General features: G+C 51.5%; 1 protein-coding gene across 1 annotated transcript in view; it reads left to right on the forward strand.

The window, feature by feature from the left end:
* LOC139263730 (rab effector MyRIP-like) overlaps positions 1-22,160 on the forward strand; it is a 346,446-nt gene that overhangs the window by 299,508 nt on the left and 24,778 nt on the right. Inside the window, exon 9 of the mRNA XM_070879762.1 lies at positions 2,094-2,755. Coding sequence (XP_070735863.1) covers positions 2,094-2,755 — 662 coding nt within the window. The remainder of the gene's footprint in view (positions 1-2,093; positions 2,756-22,160) is intronic.

Consider the following 22,160-nt stretch of genomic DNA (forward strand, 5'->3'; position numbering starts at 1 on the left):
TCTGAGATTGCTACCTTTGAGGTCCTACTTTTAATTTAACTTCTAGCTTCCTAAATTCAGCTTGTAGGACCTCATCCCGTTTTTTACCTTTCTCGTTGGTTCCTATATGCACCACGACAACTGGCTGTTCACCCTCCCTTTTCACAATGTCCTGCACATGCTCCGAGACATCCTTGACCCTTGCACCTGGGAGGCAACATACCATGTGTGAGCACGATCACACCGTCATCTTCCACACTTTATAATCAACACATCTTCTGATGACTCGCTATATATCCCCCGCTGTCATTGGACTAGTCAGGGAAAGGCAGTGGGTCTCCTTGTGGATTGTATTTTCCTACCTATCGCAGCCTGTTGGTACTCTCTGATCATGAATCGTGAATATATCTAACCTCATGGGACAGACGGACAACTGCAAGGAAAAGCTTCATGTCCAACACTCCTTCCCATTTCCCCCATGATGGAAAACTAATGGGAGAGATCCAGGATTTCGACGCTCACTGGCGGTAATTTAGATTTTGAGAGACAGTGTGAAACGGTCAATAGCCAATCAGCAGACTGCTGAAGCCCTCACCCACGCCTTTGTTACCTCTAGACTTGACTATTCCAATACACTCCTGGCGGGCCTTCCACATTCTACCCTATCCAAAACTCGGCAGCCCGTGTCCTAACTCGCACCGAGTCCCGCTCACCCATCACCCTCTGTGACCACTGCCCCATGTCCTAACTCACACCAAGTCCCGCTCACCCATCACCCCCTGTGCTCGCTGACCCGTGTCCTAACTCACACCAAGTCCCGCTCACCCATCACCCCCTGTGCTCGCTGACCCGTGTCCTAACTCACACCAAGTCCCGCTCACCCATCACCCCCTGTGCTCGCTGACCCATGTCCTAACTCGCACCCAGTCCCGCTCACCCATCACCCCCTGTGCTCGCTGACCCGTGTCCTAACTCGCACCCAGTCCCGCTCACCCATCACCCCCTGTGCTCATTGCCCAATGTCCTAACTCGCACCAAGTCCCGTTCACCCATCACCCCCTGTACCCCGTGTCCTAACTCGCACCAAGTCCCGATCACCCATCACCCCCTGTGCTCGCTGCCCCGTGTCCTAATTCGCACCAAGTCCCGCTCACCCATCACCCCCTGTGCTCACTGCCCTGTGTCCTAACTCGCACCGAGTCCCGCTCACCCATCACCCACTGTGCTCACTGCCCCGTGTCCTAACTCGCACCAAGTCCCGCTCACCCATCACCCCCTGTGCTCGCTGACCTACATTGGCTCCCGGTTAAGCAACACCTCGATTTCAAAATTCTCATCCTTGTTTTCAAATCCCTCCATGGCCCTCGCCCCTCCCTATCTCTGTAATCTCCTCCAGCCCCACAACCCCCTCAAGATGTCTGCGCTCCTCTAATTCTGGCCTCTTGTGCATCCCTGATTATAATCGCTCCACCATCGGTGGCCGTGCCTTCTGTTGCCTGGGCCCCAAGCTCTGGAACTCCCTCCCTAAACCTCTCCGCCTCCCTTTCCTCCTTCAAGACGCTTCTTAAAATACCTCTTTGACCAATCTTTTGATTACCTAATTTCTCCTTATGCGGCTCGGTGTCAAATTTTTAAATCTAATAATACTCCTGTGAAGCGATTGGGATTTTTCACTACGTTAAGAACATGAGAATCAGGAGCAGGAGTCGGCCATTCGGCCCCTCGAGCCTGCTCCACCATTCAATAAGATCACGGCTGACCTTCGACCTCAACTCCACTTTCCCACCCGATCCCCATATCCCTCGATTCCCCGAGAGTCCAAAAATCTATCGCTCTCAGCCTTGAATATACTCAACGACTCAGCATCCACAGCCCTCTGGGGCAGAGAATTCCAAAGATTCACCACCCTCTGAGTGAAGAAATTCCTCCTCATCTCAGTCCTAAATGGCCGACCCCTTATCCCGAGACTGTGACCCCTAGTTCTAGACTCTCCAGCCCGGGGGAAACATCCTCTCAGCATCTACCCTGTCCAGCCCTGTAAGGATTAAAGGCGCTATGTATATGTAAGTTGTTGCTGTAGTTGGGTATTGCGGTAACACTCACTTGCGATGCAGGTTCTCCCGCGATGCTGCGCAGCCCCGACGGGAACTGGATGGCGCTGCAGAGCGCTCCGGCCGGTCGACCCCGCCTGCTGGCCAAGCCCAAGAGCCGAGCGTTCCTGGCCCTGGAGCGGGAGGCTGACGTGGTGTCGGCCTATGATGAGATGGGGATGGATGAGGACAATGATGACGAGGAGGCGGACTGGGGCCCGGCTCTGGGGGAGTTCCGGCAGCATTGCGTAAAGTCGTCGGACGAGACCTACTTCACCGACTCCCGGCACGACAACGACTGGCTGTGCGCCGACGGCAAACGCCGAGCGGTCACCTCGCCCTCCTCCGGCCAGTACACCAACACCGAGACCATGTGCTCGGACTCGGAGACCTCATCCAGCAGCTCGGTGCGGGTCTCTGTGAGGGGCTCGGACAATCAGGCGATGGCGGATGATCGGGATTGCCAACCGGCCGGCGACCATCGCACCGAGCAGCTGGACCTAAACGACAACTCGCAGCCGCCAGGCCTCAGCACGGCAGACAGCAGCGATTCCGAGGACCTGCCGGACAAACCGGAGAAGAAGCATCGACGGAGGAAACGCAGCAAAAGTTCCTCTCAGGAGCAACTGTACGACACCGATGGCTACTCGAAAAGTCAACATTCAACGTCCAAAAACACATGCCAGGTAACATCTTATCGATTATCTGGTAAATCGCAATTATGTAATGACTGTGGCAATGTTAATGTATTATTCTGCTTATTCAGTGCATTCTCATACATAGCCTTGCTGTGTTATAATTCCGAGGTACAAAGTGTGCAGTGCAGTGTGATAGCGGGGTCACCGAGGCTGTGGGTAAAGTGTGATAGTGGCGTTATCCGGGCTGTGGGTAAAGTGTGATAGCGGGGTTATCCAGGCTGTGGGTAAAGTATGATAGTGGGGTTATCCAGGCCATGGGTAAAGTGTGATAGTGGGGTTATCCGGGCTGTGGGTAAAGTGTGATAGTGGGGTTATCCGGGCTGTGGGTAAAGTGTGAAAGCGGGGTCACCGAGGCTGTGGGTAAAGTGTGATAGTGGGGTTATCCGGGCTGTGGGTAAAGTGTGATAGTGGGGTTATCCAGGCTGTGGGTAAAGTGTGATAGTGGGGTTATCCGGGCTGTGGGTAAAGTGTGATAGTGGGGTCACCGAGGCTGTAGGTAAAGTGTGATAGTGGGGTTATCCGGGCTGTGGGTAAAGTGTGATAGTGGGGTCACCGAGGCTGTGGGTAAAGTGTGATAGTGGGGTTATCCGGGCTGTGGGTAAAGTGTGATAGTGGGGTTATCCGGGCTGTTGGTAAAGTGTGATAGCGGGGTTATCCGGGCTGTGGGTAAAGTGTGATAGTGGGGTTATCCGGGCTGTGGGTAAAGTGTGATAGTGGGGTTATCCAGGCTGTGGGTAAAGTGTGATAGTGGGGTTATCCAGGCTGTGGGTAAAGTGTGATAGTGGGGTTATCTGGGCTGTGGGTAAAGTGTGATAGCGGGGTTATCCGGGCTGTGGGTAAAGTGTGATAGTGGGGTTATCCAGGCTGTGGGTAAAGTGTGATAGTGGGGTTATCCAGGCTGTGGGTAAAGTGTGATAGTGGGGTCACCGAGGCTGTGGGTAAAGTGTAATAGTGGGGTTGTCCGGGCTGTGGGTAAAGTGTGATAGTGGGGTCACCGAGGCTGTGGGTAAAGTATGATAGTGGGGTTATCCGGGCTGTGGGTAAAGTGTGATAGTGGGGTCACCGAGGCTGTGGGTAAAGTGTGATAGTGGGGTTATCCGGGCTGTGGGTAAAGTGTGATAGTGGGGTTATCCGGGCTGTGGGTAAAGTGTGATAGTGAGGTTATCCAGGCTGTGGGTAAAGTGTGATAGTGGGGTCACCGAGGCTGTGGGTAAAGTGTGATAGTGGGGTTATCCAGGCTGTGGGTAAAGTGTCATAGTGGGGTTATCCGGGCTGTGGGTAAAGTGTGATAGTGGGGTTATCCAGGCTGTGGGTAAAGTGTCATAGTGGGGTTATCCGGGCTGTGGGTAAAGTGTGATAGTGGGGTTATCCAGGCTGTGGGTAAAGTGTGATAGTGGGGTCACCGAGGCTGTGGGTAAAGTGTGATAGTGGGGTTAACCGGGCTGTGGGTAAAGTGTGATAGTGGGGTCACCTAGGCTGTGGGTAAAGTGTGATAGTGCGGTTATCCAGGCTGTGGGTAAAGTGTGATAGTGGGGTTATCCAGGCTGTGGGTAAAGTGTGATAGTGGGGTTATTCAGGCTGTGGGTAAAGTGTGATAGTGGGGTTATCCAGGCTGTGGGTAAAGTGTGATAGTGGGGTTATCCAGGCTGTGGGTAAAGTGTGATAGTGCGGTTATCCAGGCTGTGGGTAAAGTGTGATAGTGGGGTTATCCGGGCTGTGGGTAAAGTGTGATAGTGGGGTTATCCAGTCGGTGGGTAAAGTGTGATAGTGGGGTCACCGAGGCTGTGGGTAAAGTGTGATAGTGGGGTTATCCGGGCTGTGGGTAAAGTGTGATAGTGGGGTTATCCAGGCTGTGGGTAAAGTGTGATAGTGGGGTCACCGAGGCTGTGGGTAAAGTGTGATAGTGGGGTTATCCAGGCTGTGGGTAAAGTGTGATAGTGGGGTTATCCAGGCTGTGGGTAAAGTGTGATAGTGGGGTTATCCAGGCTGTGGGTAAAGTGTGATAGTGGGGTTATCCGGGCTGTGGGTAAAGTGTGATAGTGGGGTTATCCAGGCTGTGGGTAAAGTGTGATAGTGGGGTTATCCAGGCTGTGGGTAAAGTGTGATAGTGGGGTTATCCGAGCTGTGGGTAAAGTGTGATAGTGGGGTCACCGAGGCTGTGGGTAAAGTGTGATAGTGGGGTCACCGAGGCTGTGGGTAAAGTGTGATAGTGGGGTCACCGAGGCTGTGGGTAAAGTGTGATAGTGGGGTTATCCGGGCTGTGGGTACAGTGTGATAGTGGGGTTATCCGGGCTGTGGGTAAAGTGTGATAGTGGGGTTATCCAGCCTGTGGGTAAAGTGTGATAGTGGGGTTATCCAGGCTGTGGGTAAAGTGTGATAGTGGGGTTATCCAGGCTGTGGGTAAAGTGTGATAGTGGGGTCACCGAGGCTGTGGGTAAAGTGTGATAGTGGGGTTATCCGGGCTGTGGGTAAAGTGTGATAGTGGGGTTATCCAGCCTGTGGGTAAAGTGTGATAGTGGGGTTATCCAGGCTGTGGGTAAAGTGTGATAGTGGGGTTATCCAGGCTGTGGGTAAAGTGTGATAGTGGGGTCACCGAGGCTGTGGGTAAAGTGTGATAGTGGGGTTATCCGGACTGTGTGTAAAGTGTGATAGTGGGGTCACCGACGCTGTGGGTAAAGTGTGATAGTGGGGTTATCCAGGCTGTGGGTAAAGTGTGATAGTGGGGTTATCTAGGGTTTGGCTAAAGTGTGATAGTGGGGTTATCCAGGCTGTGGGTAAAGTGTGATAGTGGGGTTATCCAGGCTGTGGGTAAAGTGTGATAGTGGGGTTATCCTGACTGTGGGTAAAGTGTGATAGTGGGGTCACCGAGGCTGTGGGTAAAGTGTGATAGTGGGGTTATCCAGGCTGTGGGTAAAGTGTGATAGTGGGGTTATCCGGGCTGTGGGTAAAGTGTGATAGTGGGGTTATCCGGGCTGTGGGTAAAGTGTGATAGTGGGGTTATCCAGGCTGTGGGTAAAGTGTGATAGTGGAGTTATCCAGGCTGTTGGTAAAGTGTGATAGTGGGGTTATCCAGGCTGTGGGTGAAGTGTGATAGTGGGGTTATCCGGGCTGTGGGTAAAGTGTGATAGTGGGGTCACCGAGGCTGTGGGTAAAGTGTGATAGTGGGGTTATCCAGGCTGTGGGTGAAGTGTGATAGTGGGGTTATCCGGGCTGTGGGTAAAGTGTGATAGTGGGGTCACCGAGGCTGTGGGTAAAGTGTGATAGTGGGGTTATCCGGGCTGTGGGTAAAGTGTGATAGTGTGGTTATCCGGGCTGTGGGTAAAGTGTGATAGTGGGGTTATCCAGCCTGTGGGTAAAGTGTGATAGTGGGGTTATCCAGGCTGTGGGTAAAGTGTGATAGTGGGGTTATCCAGGCTGTGGGTAGAGTGTGATAGTGGGGTTATCCAGGCTGTGGGTAAAGTGTGATAGTGGGGTTATCCGGGCTGTGGGTAAAGTGTGATAGTGGGGTTATCCGGGCTGTGGATAAAGTGTGATAGTGGGGTTATTCAGGCTGTGGGTAAAGTGTGATAGTGGGGTTATCCAGGCTGTGGGTAAAGTGTGATAGTGGGGTTATCCAGGCTGTGGGTAAAGTGTGATAGTGGGGTTATCCAGGCTGTGGGTAAAGTGTGATAGTGGGGTCACCGAGGCTGTGGGTAAAGTGTGATAGTGGGGTTATCCGGGCTGTGGGTAAAGTGTGATAGTGGGGTTATCCAGGCTGTGGGTAAAGTGTGATAGTGGGGTCACCGAGGCTGTGGGTAAAGTGTGATAGTGGGGTTATCCAGGCTGTGGGTAAAGTGTGATAGTGGGGTTATCCAGGCTGTGGGTAAAGTGTGATAGTGGGGTTATCCAGGCTGTGGGTAAAGTGTGATAGTGGGGTTATCCAGGCTGTGGGTACAGTGTGATAGTGGGGTTATCCAGGCTGTGGGTAAAGTGTGATAGTGGGGTTATCCGAGCTGTGGGTAAAGTGTGATAGTGGGGTCACCGAGGCTGTGGGTAAAGTGTGATAGTGGGGTCACCGAGGCTGTGGGTAAAGTGTGATAGTGGGGTTATCCAGGCTGTGGGTAAAGTGTGATAGTGGGGTTATCCAGGCTGTGGGTAAAGTGTGATAGTGGGGTTATCCAGACTGTGGGTAAAGTGTGATAGTGGGGTCACCTAGCCTGTGGGTACAGTGTGATAGTGGGGTTATCCGGGCTGTGGGTAAAGTGTGATAGTGGGGTTATCCAGCCTGTGGGTAAAGTGTGATAGTGGGGTTATCCAGGCTGTGGGTAAAGTGTGATAGTGGGGTTATCCAGGCTGTGGGTAAAGTGTGATAGTGGGGTCACCGAGGCTGTGGGTAAAGTGTGATAGTGGGGTTATCCGGACTGTGTGTAAAGTGTGATAGTGGGGTCACCGACGCTGTGGGTAAAGTGTGATAGTGGGGTTATCCAGGCTGTGGGTAGAGTGTGATAGTGGGGTTATCCAGGCTGTGGGTAAAGTGTGATAGTGGGGTTATCTAGGGTTTGGCTAAAGTGTGATAGTGGGGTTATCCTGACTGTGGGTAAAGTGTGATAGTGGGGTCACCGAGGCTGTGGGTAAAGTGTGATAGTGGGGTTATCCAGGCTGTGGGTAAAGTGTGATAGTGGGGTTATCCGGGCTGTGGGTAAAGTGTGATAGTGGGGTTATCCGGGCTGTGGGTAAAGTGTGATAGTGGGGTTATCCGGGCTGTGGGTAAAGTGTGATAGTGGGGTCACCGAGGCTGTGGGTAAAGTGTGATAGTGGGGTCACCGAGGCTGTGGGTGAAGTGTGATAGTGGGGTTATCCAGCCTGTGGGTAAAGTGTGATAGTGGGGTTATCCAGGCTATGGGTAAAGTGTGATAGTGGGGTTATCCAGGCTGTGGGTAAAGTGTGATAGTGGGGTCACCGAGGCTGTGGGTGAAGTGTGATAGTGGGGTTATCCAGGCTGTGGGTAGAGTGTGATAGTGGGGTTATCCAGGCTGTGGGTAAAGTGTGATAGTGGGGTTATCCGGGCTGTGGGTAAAGTGTGATAGTGGGGTCACCGAGGCTGTGGGTGAAGTGTGATAGTGGGGTTATCCAGGCTGTGGGTAGAGTGTGATAGTGGGGTTATCCAGGCTGTGGGTAAAGTGTGATAGTGGGGTTATCCGGGCTGTGTGTAAAGTGTGATAGTGGGGTCACCGACGCTGTGGGTAAAGTGTGATAGTGGGGTTATCCAGGCTGTTGGTAGAGTGTGATAGTGGGGTTATCCAGGCTGTGGGTAAAGTGTGATAGTGGGGTTATCCAGGCTATGGCTAAAGTGTGATAGTGGGGTTATCCAGGCTGTGGGTAAAGTGTGATAGTGGGGTTATCCTGGCTGTGGGTAAAGTGTGATAGTGGGGTCACCGAGACTGTGGGTAAAGTGTGATAGTGGGGTTATCCAGGCTGTGGGTAAAGTGTGATAGTGGGGTTCTCAAGGCTGTGGGTAAAGTGTGATAGTGGGGTCACCAAGGCTCTGTGTAAAGTGTGATAGTGGGGTTATCCGGGCTGTGGGTAAAGTGTGATAGTGGGGTTCTCAAGGCTGTGGGTAAAGTGTGATAGTGGGGTTATCCAGACTGTGGGTAAAGTGTGATAGTGAGGTTATCCTGGCTGTGGGTAAAGTGTGATAGTGGGGTTATCCGGGCTGTGGGTAAAGTGTGATAGTGAGGTTATCCTGGCTGTGGGTAAAGTGTGATAGTGGGGTTATCCAGGCTGTGGGTAAAGTGTGACAGTGGGGTTATCCGGGCTGTGGGTAAAGTGTGATCGTGGGGTTATCCGGGCTGTGGGGAAAGTGTGATAGTGGGGTTTTCCGGGCTGTGGGTAAAGTGTGATAGTGGGGTTATCCGGGCTGTGGGTAAAGTGTGATAGTGGGGTTTTCCGGGCTGTGGGTAAAGTGTGATAGTGGGGTTATCCGGGCTGTGGGTAAAGTGTGATAGTGGGGTTATCCACGCTGTGGGTAAAGTGTGATAGTGGGGTTATCCAGGCTGTGGGTAAAGTGTGATAGTGGGGTCACCGAGGCTGTGGGTAAAGTGTGATAGTGGCGTTATCCGGGCTGTGGGTAAAGTGTGATAGCGGGGTTATCCAGGCTGTGGGTAAAGTATGATAGTGGGGTTATCCAGGCCATGGGTAAAGTGTGATAGTGGGGTTATCCGGGCTGTGGGTAAAGTGTGATAGTGGGGTTATCCAGGCTGTGGGTAAAGTGTGATCGTGGGGTTATCCAGGCTGTGGGTAAAGTGTGATAGTGGGGTTATCCAGGCTTTGGGTAAATTATGATAGTGGGGTTATCCAGGCTGTGGGTAAAGTGTGATAGTGGGGTTATCCAGGCTTTGGGTAAATTATGATAGTGGGGTTATCCGGGCTGTGGGTAGAGTGTGATAGTGGGGTTATCCGGGCTGTGGGTAAAGTGTGATAGTGGGGTCACCGAGGCTGTGGGTAAAGTGTGATAGTGGGGTTATCCAGGCTGTGGGTAAAGTGTGATAGTGGGGTTATCCAGGCTGTGGGGAAAGTGTGATAGTGGGGTTATCCGGGCTGTGGGTAAAGTGTGATAGTGGGGTTATCCAGGCTGTGGGTAAAGTGTGATAGTGGGGTTATCCAGGCTGTGGCTAAAGTGTGATAGTGGGGTTATCCAGGCTGTGGGTAAAGTGTGATAGTGGGGTTATCCGGGCTGTGGGTAAAGTGTGATTGTGGGGTTATCCAGGCTGTGGGTAAAGTGTGATAGTGGGGTTATCCAGGCTGTGAGTAAAGTGTGATAGTGGGGTTATCCAGGCTGTGGGTAAAGTGTGTTAGTGGGGTTATCCGTGCTGTGGGTAAAGTGTGATAGTGGGGTTATCCAGGCTGTGGGTAAAGTGTGATAGTGGGGTCACCGAGGCTGTGGGTAAAGTGTGATAGTGGGGTTATCCAGGCTGTGGTTAAAGTGTGATAGTGGGGTTATCCAGGCTGTGGGTAAAGTGTGATAGTGGCGTTATCCAGGCTGTGAGTAAAGTGTGATAGTGGGGTTATCCAGGCTGTGGGTAAAGTGTGTTAGTGGGGTTATCCGGGCTGTGGGTAAAGTGTGATAGTGGGGTTATCCAGGCTGTGGGTAAAGTGTGATAGTGGGGTTATCCAGGCTGTGGGTAAAGTGTGATAGTGGGGTTATCCAGGCTGTGGGTAAAGTGTGATAGTGGGGTTATCCAGGCTGTGGGTAAAGTGTGATAGTGGGGTTATCCAGGCTGTGGGTAAAGTGTGATAGTGGGGTTATCCAGGCTGTGGGTAAAGTGTGATAGTGGGGTTATCCAGGCTGTGGGTAAAGTGTGATAGTGGGGTTATCCAGGCTGTGAGTAAAGTGTGATAGTGGGGTTATCCAGGCTGTGGGTAAAGTGTGATAGTGGGGTTATCCAGGCTGTGGGTAAAGTGTGATAGTGGGGTCACCGAGGCTGTGGGTAAAGTGTGATAGTGGGGTCACCAAAGCTGTGGGTAAAGTGTGATAGTGGGGTTATCCAGGCTGTGGGTAAAGTGTGATAGTGGGGTTATCCGGGCTGTGGGTAAAGTGTGATAGTGGGGTTATCCAGGCTATGGGTAAAGTGTGATAGTGGGGTTATCCAGGCTGTGGGTAAAGTGTGATAGCGGGGTTATCCAGGCTGTGGGTAAAGTGTGATAGTGGGGTTATCCAGTCGGTGGGTAAAGTGTGATAGTGGGGTTATCCAGGCTATGGGTAAAGTGTGATAGTGGGGTTATCCGGGCTGTGGGTAAAGTATGATAGTGGGGTTATCCAGGCTATGGGTAAAGTGTGATAGTGGGATTATCCAGGCTGTGGGTAAAGTGTGATAGTGGAGTTATCCGGGCTGTGGGTGATGTGTGATAGTGGGGTTATCCAGGCTATGGGTAAAGTGTGATAGTGGGGTTATCCAGGCTGTGGGTAAAGTGTGATAGTGGGGTCACCGAGGCTGTGGGTAAAGTGTGATAGTGGGGTTCACCAAAGCTGTGGGTAAAGTGTGATAGTGGGGTTATCCAGGCTGTGGGTAAAGTGTGATAGTGGGGTTATCCGGGCTGTGGGTAAAGTGTGATAGTGGGGTTATCCAGGCTATGGGTAAAGTGTGATAGTGGGGTTATCCAGGCTGTGGGTAAAGTGTGATAGCGGGGTTATCCAGGCTGTGGGTAAAGTGTGATAGTGGGGTTATCCAGTCGGTGGGTAACGTGTGATAGTGGGGTTATCCAGGCTATGGGTAAAGTGTGATAGTGGGGTTATCCGGGCTGTGGGTAAAGTGTGATAGTGGGGTTATCCAGGCTATGGGTAAAGTGTGATAGTGGGATTATCCAGGCTGTGGGTAAAGTGTGATAGTGGAGTTATCCGGGCTGTGGGTGATGTGTGATAGTGGGGTTATCCAGGCTATGGGTAAAGTGTGATAGTGGGGTTATCCAGGCTATGGGTAAAGTGTGATAGTGGGGTTATCCGGGCTGTGGGTAAAGTGTGATAGAGGGGTTATCCAGGCTGTGGGTAAAGTGTGATAGTGGGGTTATCCAGATTATGGGTAAAGTGTGATAGTGGGGTTATCCAGGCTGTGGGTAAAGTGTGATAGTGGGGTTATCCAGGCTATGGGTAAAGTGTGATAGTGGGGTTATCCAGGCTATGGGTAAAGTGTGATAGTGGGGTTATCCGGGCTGTGGGTAAAGTGTGATAGTGGGGTTATCCAGGCTATGGGTAAAGTGTGATAGTGGGGTTATCCAGGCTATGGGTAAAGTGTGATAGTGGGGTTACCCAGGCTGTGGGTAAAGTGTGATAGTGGGGTTATCCAGGCTGTGGGTAAAGTGTGATAGTGGGGTCACCGAGGCTGTGGGTAAAGTGTGATAGTGGGGTTATCCAGGCTGTGGGTAAAGTGTGATAGTGGGGTTATCCGGGCTGTGGGTAAAGTGTGATAGTGGGGTTATCCGGGCTGTGGGTAAAGTGTGATAGTGGGGTTATCCGGGCTGTGGGTAAAGTGTGATAGTGGGGTTATCCAGGCTGTGGGTAAAGTGTGATAGTGGGGTTATCCGGGCTGTGGGTAAAGTGTGATAGTGGGGTTATCCGGGCTGTGGGTAAAGTGTGATAGTGGGGTTATCCGGGCTGTGGGTAAAGTGTGATAGTGGGGTCACCGAGGCTGTGGGTAAAGTGTGATAGTGGGGTTATCCAGGCTGTGGGTAAAGTGTGATAGTGGGGTTATCCAGGCTGTTGGTAAAGTGTGATAGTGGGGTTATCCAGGCTGTGGGTGAAGTGTGATAGTGGGGTTATCCGGGCTGTGGGTAAAGTGTGATAGTGGGGTCACCGAGGCTGTGGGTAAAGTGTGATAGTGGGGTTATCCGGGCTGTGGGTAAAGTGTGATAGTGGGGTTATCCGGGCTGTGGGTAAAGTGTGATAGTGGGGTTATCCAGCCTGTGGGTAAAGTGTGATAGTGGGGTTATCCAGGCTGTGGGTAAAGTGTGATAGTGGGGTTATCCAGGCTGTGGGTAAAGTGTGATAGTGGGGTCACCGAGGCTGTGGGTGAAGTGTGATAGTGGGGTTATCCAGGCTGTGGGTAGAGTGTGATAGTGGGGTTATCCAGGCTGTGGGTAAAGTGTGATAGTGGGGTTATCCGGGCTGTGGGTAAAGTGTGATAGTGGGGTTATCCGGGCTGTGGGTAAAGTGTGATAGTGGGGTTATCCGGGCTGTGTGTAAAGTGTGATAGTGGGGTCACCGACGCTGTGGGTAAAGTGTGATAGTGGGGTTATCCAGGCTGTGGGTAGAGTGTGATAGTGGGGTTATCCAGGCTGTGGGTAAAGTGTGATAGTGGGGTTATCCAGGCTATGGCTAAAGTGTGATAGTGGGGTTATCCAGGCTGTGGGTAAAGTGTGATAGTGGGGTTATCCAGGCTATGGCTAAAGTGTGATAGTCGGGTTATCCAGGCTGTGGGTAAAGTGTGATAGTGGGGTTATCCTGGCTGTGGGTAAAGTGTGATAGTGGGGTCACCGAGACTGTGGGTAAAGTGTGATAGTGGGGTTATCCAGGCTGTGGGTAAAGTGTGATAGTGGGGTTATCCGGGCTGTGGGTAAAGTGTGATAGTGGGGTTATCCGGGCTGTGGGTAAAGTGTGATAGTGGGGTTATCCGGGCTGTGGGTAAAGTGTGATAGTGGGGTTATCCGGGCTGTGGGTAAAGTGTGATAGTGGGGTCACCAAGGCTCTGGGTAAAGTGTGATAGTGGGGTTATCCGGGCTGTGGGTAAAGTGTGATAGTGGGGTTATCCAGGCTGTGGGTAAAGTGTGATAGTGGGGTTATCCAGGCTGTGAGTAAAGTGTGATAGTGGGGTTATCCAGGCTGTGGGTAAAGTGTGTTAGTGGGGTTATCCGGGCTGTGGGTAAAGTGTGATAGTGGGGTTATCCAGGCTGTGGGTAAAGTGTGATAGTGGGGTCACCGAGACTGTGGGTAAAGTGTGATAGTGGGGTTATCCAGGCTGTGGGTAAAGTGTGATAGTGGGGTTATCCGGGCTGTGGGTAAAGTGTGATAGTGGGGTTATCCGGGCTGTGGGTAAAGTGTGATAGTGGGGTTATCCGGGCTGTGGGTAAAGTGTGATAGTGGGGTTATCCGGGCTGTGGGTAAAGTGTGATAGTGGGGTCACCAAGGCTCTGGGTAAAGTGTGATAGTGGGGTTATCCGGGCTGTGGGTAAAGTGTGATAGTGGGGTTATCCAGGCTGTGGGTAAAGTGTGATAGTGGGGTTATCCAGGCTGTGAGTAAAGTGTGATAGTGGGGTTATCCAGGCTGTGGGTAAAGTGTGTTAGTGGGGTTATCCGGGCTGTGGGTAAAGTGTGATAGTGGGGTTATCCAGGCTGTGGGTAAAGTGTGATAGTGGGGTTATCCAGGCTGTGGGTAAAGTGTGATAGTGGGGTTATCCAGGCTGTGGGTAAAGTGTGATAGTGGGGTTATCCAGGCTGTGGGTAAAGTGTGATAGTGGGGTTATCCAGGCTGTGGGTAAAGTGTGATAGTGGGGTTATCCAGGCTGTGGGTAAAGTGTGATAGTGGGGTTATCCAGGCTGTGGGTAAAGTGTGATAGTGGGGTTATCCAGGCTGTGAGTAAAGTGTGATAGTGGGGTTATCCAGGCTGTGGGTAAAGTGTGATAGTGGGGTTATCCAGGCTGTGGGTAAAGTGTGATAGTGGGGTCACCGAGGCTGTGGGTAAAGTGTGATAGTGGGGTCACCAAAGCTGTGGGTAAAGTGTGATAGTGGGGTTATCCAGGCTGTGGGTAAAGTGTGATAGTGGGGTTATCCGGGCTGTGGGTAAAGTGTGATAGTGGGGTTATCCAGGCTATGGGTAAAGTGTGATAGTGGGGTTATCCAGGCTGTGGGTAAAGTGTGATAGCGGGGTTATCCAGGCTGTGGGTAAAGTGTGATAGTGGGGTTATCCAGTCGGTGGGTAAAGTGTGATAGTGGGGTTATCCAGGCTATGGGTAAAGTGTGATAGTGGGGTTATCCGGGCTGTGGGTAAAGTATGATAGTGGGGTTATCCAGGCTATGGGTAAAGTGTGATAGTGGGATTATCCAGGCTGTGGGTAAAGTGTGATAGTGGAGTTATCCGGGCTGTGGGTGATGTGTGATAGTGGGGTTATCCAGGCTATGGGTAAAGTGTGATAGTGGGGTTATCCAGGCTGTGGGTAAAGTGTGATAGTGGGGTCACCAAAGCTGTGGGTAAAGTGTGATAGTGGGGTTATCCAGGCTGTGGGTAAAGTGTGATAGTGGGGTTATCCGGGCTGTGGGTAAAGTGTGATAGTGGGGTTATCCAGGCTATGGGTAAAGTGTGATAGTGGGGTTATCCAGGCTGTGGGTAAAGTGTGATAGCGGGGTTATCCAGGCTGTGGGTAAAGTGTGATAGTGGGGTTATCCAGTCGGTGGGTAACGTGTGATAGTGGGGTTATCCAGGCTATGGGTAAAGTGTGATAGTGGGGTTATCCGGGCTGTGGGTAAAGTGTGATAGTGGGGTTATCCAGGCTATGGGTAAAGTGTGATAGTGGGATTATCCAGGCTGTGGGTAAAGTGTGATAGTGGAGTTATCCGGGCTGTGGGTGATGTGTGATAGTGGGGTTATCCAGGCTATGGGTAAAGTGTGATAGTGGGGTTATCCAGGCTATGGGTAAAGTGTGATAGTGGGGTTATCCGGGCTGTGGGTAAAGTGTGATAGAGGGGTTATCCAGGCTGTGGGTAAAGTGTGATAGTGGGGTTATCCAGATTATGGGTAAAGTGTGATAGTGGGGTTATCCAGGCTGTGGGTAAAGTGTGATAGTGGGGTTATCCAGGCTATGGGTAAAGTGTGATAGTGGGGTTATCCAGGCTATGGGTAAAGTGTGATAGTGGGGTTATCCGGGATGTGGGTAAAGTGTGATAGTGGGGTTATCCAGGCTATGGGTAAAGTGTGATAGTGGGGTTATCCAGGCTATGGGTAAAGTGTGATAGTGGGGTTACCCAGGCTGTGGGTAAAGTGTGATAGTGGGGTTATCCAGGCTGTGGGTAAAGTGTGATAGTGGGGTCACCGAGGCTGTGGGTAAAGTGTGATAGTGGGGTTATCCAGGCTGTGGGTAAAGTGTGATAGTGGGGTTATCCGGGCTGTGGGTAAAGTGTGATAGTGGGGTTATCCGGGCTGTGGGTAAAGTGTGATAGTGGGGTTATCCGGGCTGTGGGTAAAGTGTGATAGTGGGGTTATCCAGGCTGTGGGTAAAGTGTGATAGTGGGGTTATCCGGGCTGTGGGTAAAGTGTGATAGTGGGGTTATCCGGGCTGTGGGTAAAGTGTGATAGTGGCGTTATCCGGGCTGTGGGTAAAGTGTGATAGTGGGGTCACCGAGGCTGTGGGTAAAGTGTGATAGTGGGGTTATCCAGGCTGTGGGTAAAGTGTGATAGTGGGGTTATCCAGGCTGTGGGTAAAGTGTGATAGTGGGGTCACCGAGGCTGTGGGTGAAGTGTGATAGTGGGGTTATCCAGGCTGTGGGTAGAGTGTGATAGTGGGGTTATCCAGGCTGTGGGTAAAGTGTGATAGTGGGGTTATCCGGGCTGTGGGTAAAGTGTGATAGTGGGGTTATCCGGGCTGTGGGTAAAGTGTGATAGTGGGGTTATCCGGGCTGTGTGTAAAGTGTGATAGTGGGGTCACCGACGCTGTGGGTAAAGTGTGATAGTGGGGTTATCCAGGCTGTGGGTAGAGTGTGATAGTGGGGTTATCCAGGCTGTGGGTAAAGTGTGATAGTGGGGTTATCCAGGCTATGGCTAAAGTGTGATAGTGGGGTTATCCAGGCTGTGGGTAAAGTGTGATAGTGGGGTTATCCAGGCTATGGCTAAAGTGTGATAGTCGGGTTATCCAGGCTGTGGGTAAAGTGTGATAGTGGGGTTATCCTGGCTGTGGGTAAAGTGTGATAGTGGGGTCACCGAGACTGTGGGTAAAGTGTGATAGTGGGGTTATCCAGGCTGTGGGTAAAGTGTGATAGTGGGGTTATCCGGGCTGTGGGTAAAGTGTGATAGTGGGGTTATCCGGGCTGTGGGTAAAGTGTGATAGTGGGGTTATCCGGGCTGTGGGTAAAGTGTGATAGTGGGGTTATCCGGGCTGTGGGTAAAGTGTGATAGTGGGGTCACCAAGGCTCTGGGTAAAGTGTGATAGTGGGGTTATCCGGGCTGTGGGTAAAGTGTGATAGTGGGGTTCTCAAGGCTGTGGGTAAAGTGTGATAGTGGGGTTATCCAGACTGTGGGTAAAGTGTGATAGTGGGGTTATCCGGGCTGTGGGTAAAGTGTGATAGTGAGGTTATCCTGGCTGTGGGTAAAGTGTGATAGTGGGGTTATCCAGGCTGTGGGTAAAGTGTGACAGTGGGGTTATCCGGGCTGTGGGTAAAGTGTGATTGTGGGGTTATCCGGGCTGTGGGGAAAGTGTGATAGTGGGGTTTTCCGGGCTGTGGGTAAAGTGTGATAGTGGGGTTATCCGGGCTGTGGGTAAAGTGTGATAGTGGGGTTATCCACGCTGTGGGTAAAGTGTGATAGTGGGGTTATCCAGGCTGTGGGTAAAGTGTGATAGTGGGGTCACCGAGGCTGTGGGTAAAGTGTGATAGTGGCGTTATCCGGGCTGTGGGTAAAGTGTGATAGCGGGGTTATCCGGGCTGTGGGTAAAGTATGATAGTGGGGTTATCCAGGCCATGGGTAAAGTGTGATAGTGGGGTTATCCAGGCTGTGGGTAAAGTATGATAGTGGGGTTATCCAGGCCATGGGTAAAGTGTGATAGTGGGGTTATCCGGGCTGTGGGTAAAGTGTGATAGTGGGGTTATCCAGGCTGTGGGTAAAGTGTGATAGTGGGGTTATCCGGGCTGTGAGTAAAGTGTGATAGTGGGGTTATCCAGGCTGTGGGTAAAGTGTGATAGTGGGGTCACCGAGGCTGTGGGTAAAGTGTGATAGTGGGGTCACCGAGGCTGTTGGTAAAGTGTGATAGTGGGGTTATCCAGGCTTTGGGTAAATTATGATAGTGGGGTTATCCAGGCTGTGGGTAAAGTGTGATAGTGGGGTTATCCAGGCTTTGGGTAAATTATGATAGTGGGGTTATCCGGGCTGTGGGTAGAGTGTGATAGTGGGGTTATCCGGGCTGTGGGTAAAGTGTGATAGTGGGGTTATCCAGGCTGTGGGTAAAGTGTGATAGTGGGGTTATCCAGGCTGTGGGTAAAGTGTGATAGTGGGGTTATCCGGGCTGTGGGTAAAGTGTGATAGTGGGGTTATCCGGGCTGTGGGTAAAGTGTGATAGTGGGGTCACCGAGGCTGTGGGTAAAGTGTGATAGTGGGGTTATCCAGGCTGTGGGTAAAGTGTGATAGTGGGGTTATCCAGGCTGTGGTTAAAGTGTGATAGTGGGGTTATCCAGGCTGTGGGGAAAGTGTGATAGTGGGGTTATCCGGGCTGTGGGTAAAGTGTGATAGTGGGGTTATCCAGGCTGTGGGTAAAGTGTGATAGCGGGGTCACCGAGGCTGTGGGTAAAGTGTGATAGTGGGGTTATCCAGGCTGTGGTTAAAGTGTGATAATGGGGTTATCCAGGCTGTGGGTAAAGTGTGATAGTGGGGTTATCCAGGCTGTGGGTAAAGTGTGATAGTGGGGTTATCCAGGCTGTGGTTAAAGTGTGATAGTGGGGTTATCCAGGCTGTGGGTAAAGTGTGATAGTGGGGTTATCCAGGCTGTGAGTAAAGTGTGATAGTGGGGTTATCCGGGCTGTGGGTAAAGTGTGATAGTGGGGTTATCCAGGCTGTGGGTAAAGTGTGATAGTGGGGTCACCGAGGCTGTGGGTAAAGTGTGATAGTGGGGTTATCCAGGCTGTGGGTAAAGTGTGATAATGGGGTTATCCAGGCTGTGGGTAAAGTGTGATAGTGGGGTTATCCAGGCTGTGGGTAAAGTGTGATAGTGGGGTTATCCGGGCTGTGGGTAAAGTGTGATAGTGGGGTTATCCAGGCTGTGGTTAAAGTGTGATAGTGGGGTTATCCAGGCTGTGGGTAAAGTGTGATAGTGGGGTTATCCAGGCTGTGAGTAAAGTGTGATAGTGGGGTTATCCAGGCTGTGGGTAAAGTGTGTTAGTGGGTTTATCCGGGCTGTGGGTAAAGTGTGATAGTGGGGTTATCCAGGCTGTGGGTAAAGTGTGATAGTGGGGTCACCGAGGCTGTGGGTAAAGTGTGATAGTGGGGTTATCCAGGCTGTGGGTAAAGTGTGATAGTGGGGTTATCCAGGCTGTGGGTAAAGTGTGATAGTGGGGTTATCCAGGCTGTGGGTAAAGTGTGATAGTGGGGTTATCCAGGCTGTGAGTAAAGTGTGATAGTGGGGTTATCCAGGCTGTGGGTAAAGTGTGATAGTGGGGTTATCCAGGCTGTGGGTAAAGTGTGATAGTGGGGTCACCGAGGCTGTGGGTAAAGTGTGATAGTGGGGTCACCAAAGCTGTGGGTAAAGTGTGATAGTGGGGTTATCCAGGCTATGGGTAAAGTGTGATAGTGGGGTTATCCAGGCTGTGGGTAAAGTGTGATAGCGGGGTTATCCAGGCTGTGGGTAAAGTGTGATAGTGGGGTTATCCAGGCTGTGGGTAAAGTGTGATAGTGGGGTTATCCAGGCTGTGGGTAAAGTGTGATAGTGGGGTCACCGAGGCTGTGGGTAAAGTGTGATAGTGGGGTTATCCGGGCTGTGGGTAAAGTGTGATAGTGGGGTTATCCAGGCTGTGGGTAAAGTGTGATAGTGGGGTCACCGAGGCTGTGGGTAAAGTGTGATAGTGGGGTTATCCAGGCTGTGGGTAAAGTGTGATAGTGGGGTTATCCAGGCTGTGGGTAAAGTGTGATAGTGGGGTTATCCAGGCTGTGGGTAAAGTGTGATAGTGGGGTTATCCAGGCTGTGGGTAAAGTGTGATAGTGGGGTTATCCAGGCTGTGGGTAAAGTGTGATAGTGGGGTTATCCGAGCTGTGGGTAAAGTGTGATAGTGGGGTCACCGAGGCTGTGGGTAAAGTGTGATAGTGGGGTCACCGAGGCTGTGGGTAAAGTGTGATAGTGGGGTTATCCAGGCTGTGGGTAAAGTGTGATAGTGGGGTTATCCAGGCTGTGGGTAAAGTGTGATAGTGGGGTTATCCAGACTGTGGGTAAAGTGTGATAGTGGGGTCACCAAGGCTCTGGGTAAAGTGTGATAGTGGGGTTATCCGGGCTGTGGGTAAAGTGTGATAGTGGGGTTCTCAAGGCTGTGGGTAAAGTGTGATAGTGGGGTTATCCAGACTGTGGGTAAAGTGTGATAGTGGGGTTATCCGGGCTGTGGGTAAAGTGTGATAGTGAGGTTATCCTGGCTGTGGGTAAAGTGTGATAGTGGGGTTATCCAGGCTGTGGGTAAAGTGTGACAGTGGGGTTATCCGGGCTGTGGGTAAAGTGTGATTGTGGGGTTATCCGGGCTGTGGGGAAAGTGTGATAGTGGGGTTTTCCGGGCTGTGGGTAAAGTGTGATAGTGGGGTTATCCGGGCTGTGGGTAAAGTGTGATAGTGGGGTTATCCACGCTGTGGGTAAAGTGTGATAGTGGGGTTATCCAGGCTGTGGGTAAAGTGTGATAGTGGGGTCACCGAGGCTGTGGGTAAAGTGTGATAGTGGCGTTATCCGGGCTGTGGGTAAAGTGTGATAGCGGGGTTATCCGGGCTGTGGGTAAAGTATGATAGTGGGGTTATCCAGGCCATGGGTAAAGTGTGATAGTGGGGTTATCCAGGCTGTGGGTAAAGTATGATAGTGGGGTTATCCAGGCCATGGGTAAAGTGTGATAGTGGGGTTATCCGGGCTGTGGGTAAAGTGTGATAGTGGGGTTATCCAGGCTGTGGGTAAAGTGTGATAGTGGGGTTATCCGGGCTGTGAGTAAAGTGTGATAGTGGGGTTATCCAGGCTGTGGGTAAAGTGTGATAGTGGGGTCACCGAGGCTGTGGGTAAAGTGTGATAGTGGGGTCACCGAGGCTGTGGGTAAAGTGTGATAGTGGGGTTATCCAGGCTTTGGGTAAATTATGATAGTGGGGTTATCCAGGCTGTGGGTAAAGTGTGATAGTGGGGTTATCCAGGCTTTGGGTAAATTATGATAGTGGGGTTATCCGGGCTGTGGGTAGAGTGTGATAGTGGGGTTATCCGGGCTGTGGGTAAAGTGTGATAGTGGGGTTATCCAGGCTGTGGGTAAAGTGTGATAGTGGGGTTATCCAGGCTGTGGGTAAAGTGTGATAGTGGGGTTATCCGGGCTGTGGGTAAAGTGTGATAGTGGGGTTATCCGGGCTGTGGGTAAAGTGTGATAGTGGGGTCACCGAGGCTGTGGGTAAAGTGTGATAGTGGGGTTATCCAGGCTGTGGGTAAAGTGTGATAGTGGGGTTATCCAGGCTGTGGTTAAAGTGTGATAGTGGGGTTATCCAGGCTGTGGGGAAAGTGTGATAGTGGGGTTATCCGGGCTGTGGGTAAAGTGTGATAGTGGGGTTATCCAGGCTGTGGGTAAAGTGTGATAGCGGGGTCACCGAGGCTGTGGGTAAAGTGTGATAGTGGGGTTATCCAGGCTGTGGTTAAAGTGTGATAATGGGGTTATCCAGGCTGTGGGTAAAGTGTGATAGTGGGGTTATCCAGGCTGTGGGTAAAGTGTGATAGTGGGGTTATCCAGGCTGTGGTTAAAGTGTGATAGTGGGGTTATCCAGGCTGTGGGTAAAGTGTGATAGTGGGGTTATCCAGGCTGTGAGTAAAGTGTGATAGTGGGGTTATCCGGGCTGTGGGTAAAGTGTGATAGTGGGGTTATCCAGGCTGTGGGTAAAGTGTGATAGTGGGGTCACCGAGGCTGTGGGTAAAGTGTGATAGTGGGGTTATCCAGGCTGTGGGTAAAGTGTGATAATGGGGTTATCCAGGCTGTGGGTAAAGTGTGATAGTGGGGTTATCCAGGCTGTGGGTAAAGTGTGATAGTGGGGTTATCCGGGCTGTGGGTAAAGTGTGATAGTGGGGTTATCCAGGCTGTGGTTAAAGTGTGATAGTGGGGTTATCCAGGCTGTGGGTAAAGTGTGATAGTGGGGTTATCCAGGCTGTGAGTAAAGTGTGATAGTGGGGTTATCCAGGCTGTGGGTAAAGTGTGTTAGTGGGGTTATCCGGGCTGTGGGTAAAGTGTGATAGTGGGGTTATCCAGGCTGTGGGTAAAGTGTGATAGTGGGGTCACCGAGGCTGTGGGTAAAGTGTGATAGTGGGGTTATCCAGGCTGTGGGTAAAGTGTGATAGTGGGGTTATCCAGGCTGTGGGTAAAGTGTGATAGTGGGGTTATCCAGGCTGTGGGTAAAGTGTGATAGTGGGGTTATCCAGGCTGTGAGTAAAGTGTGATAGTGGGGTTATCCAGGCTGTGGGTAAAGTGTGATAGTGGGGTTATCCAGGCTGTGGGTAAAGTGTGATAGTGGGGTCACCGAGGCTGTGGGTAAAGTGTGATAGTGGGGTCACCAAAGCTGTGGGTAAAGTGTGATAGTGGGGTTATCCAGGCTATGGGTAAAGTGTGATAGTGGGGTTATCCAGGCTGTGGGTAAAGTGTGATAGCGGGGTTATCCGGGCTGTGGGTAAAGTGTGATAGTGGGGTTATCCAGGCTGTGGGTAAAGTGTGATAGCGGGGTCACCGAGGCTGTGGGTAAAGTGTGATAGTGGGGTTATCCAGGCTGTGGTTAAAGTGTGATAATGGGGTTATCCAGGCTGTGGGTAAAGTGTGATAGTGGGGTTATCCAGGCTGTGGGTAAAGTGTGATAGTGGGGTTATCCAGGCTGTGGTTAAAGTGTGATAGTGGGGTTATCCAGGCTGTGGGTAAAGTGTGATAGTGGGGTTATCCAGGCTGTGAGTAAAGTGTGATAGTGGGGTTATCCG

The sequence above is a fragment of the Pristiophorus japonicus genome, chromosome 5, assembly GCF_044704955.1.
Source record: "Pristiophorus japonicus isolate sPriJap1 chromosome 5, sPriJap1.hap1, whole genome shotgun sequence".
Classification (NCBI taxonomy): domain Eukaryota; kingdom Metazoa; phylum Chordata; class Chondrichthyes; family Pristiophoridae; genus Pristiophorus; species Pristiophorus japonicus.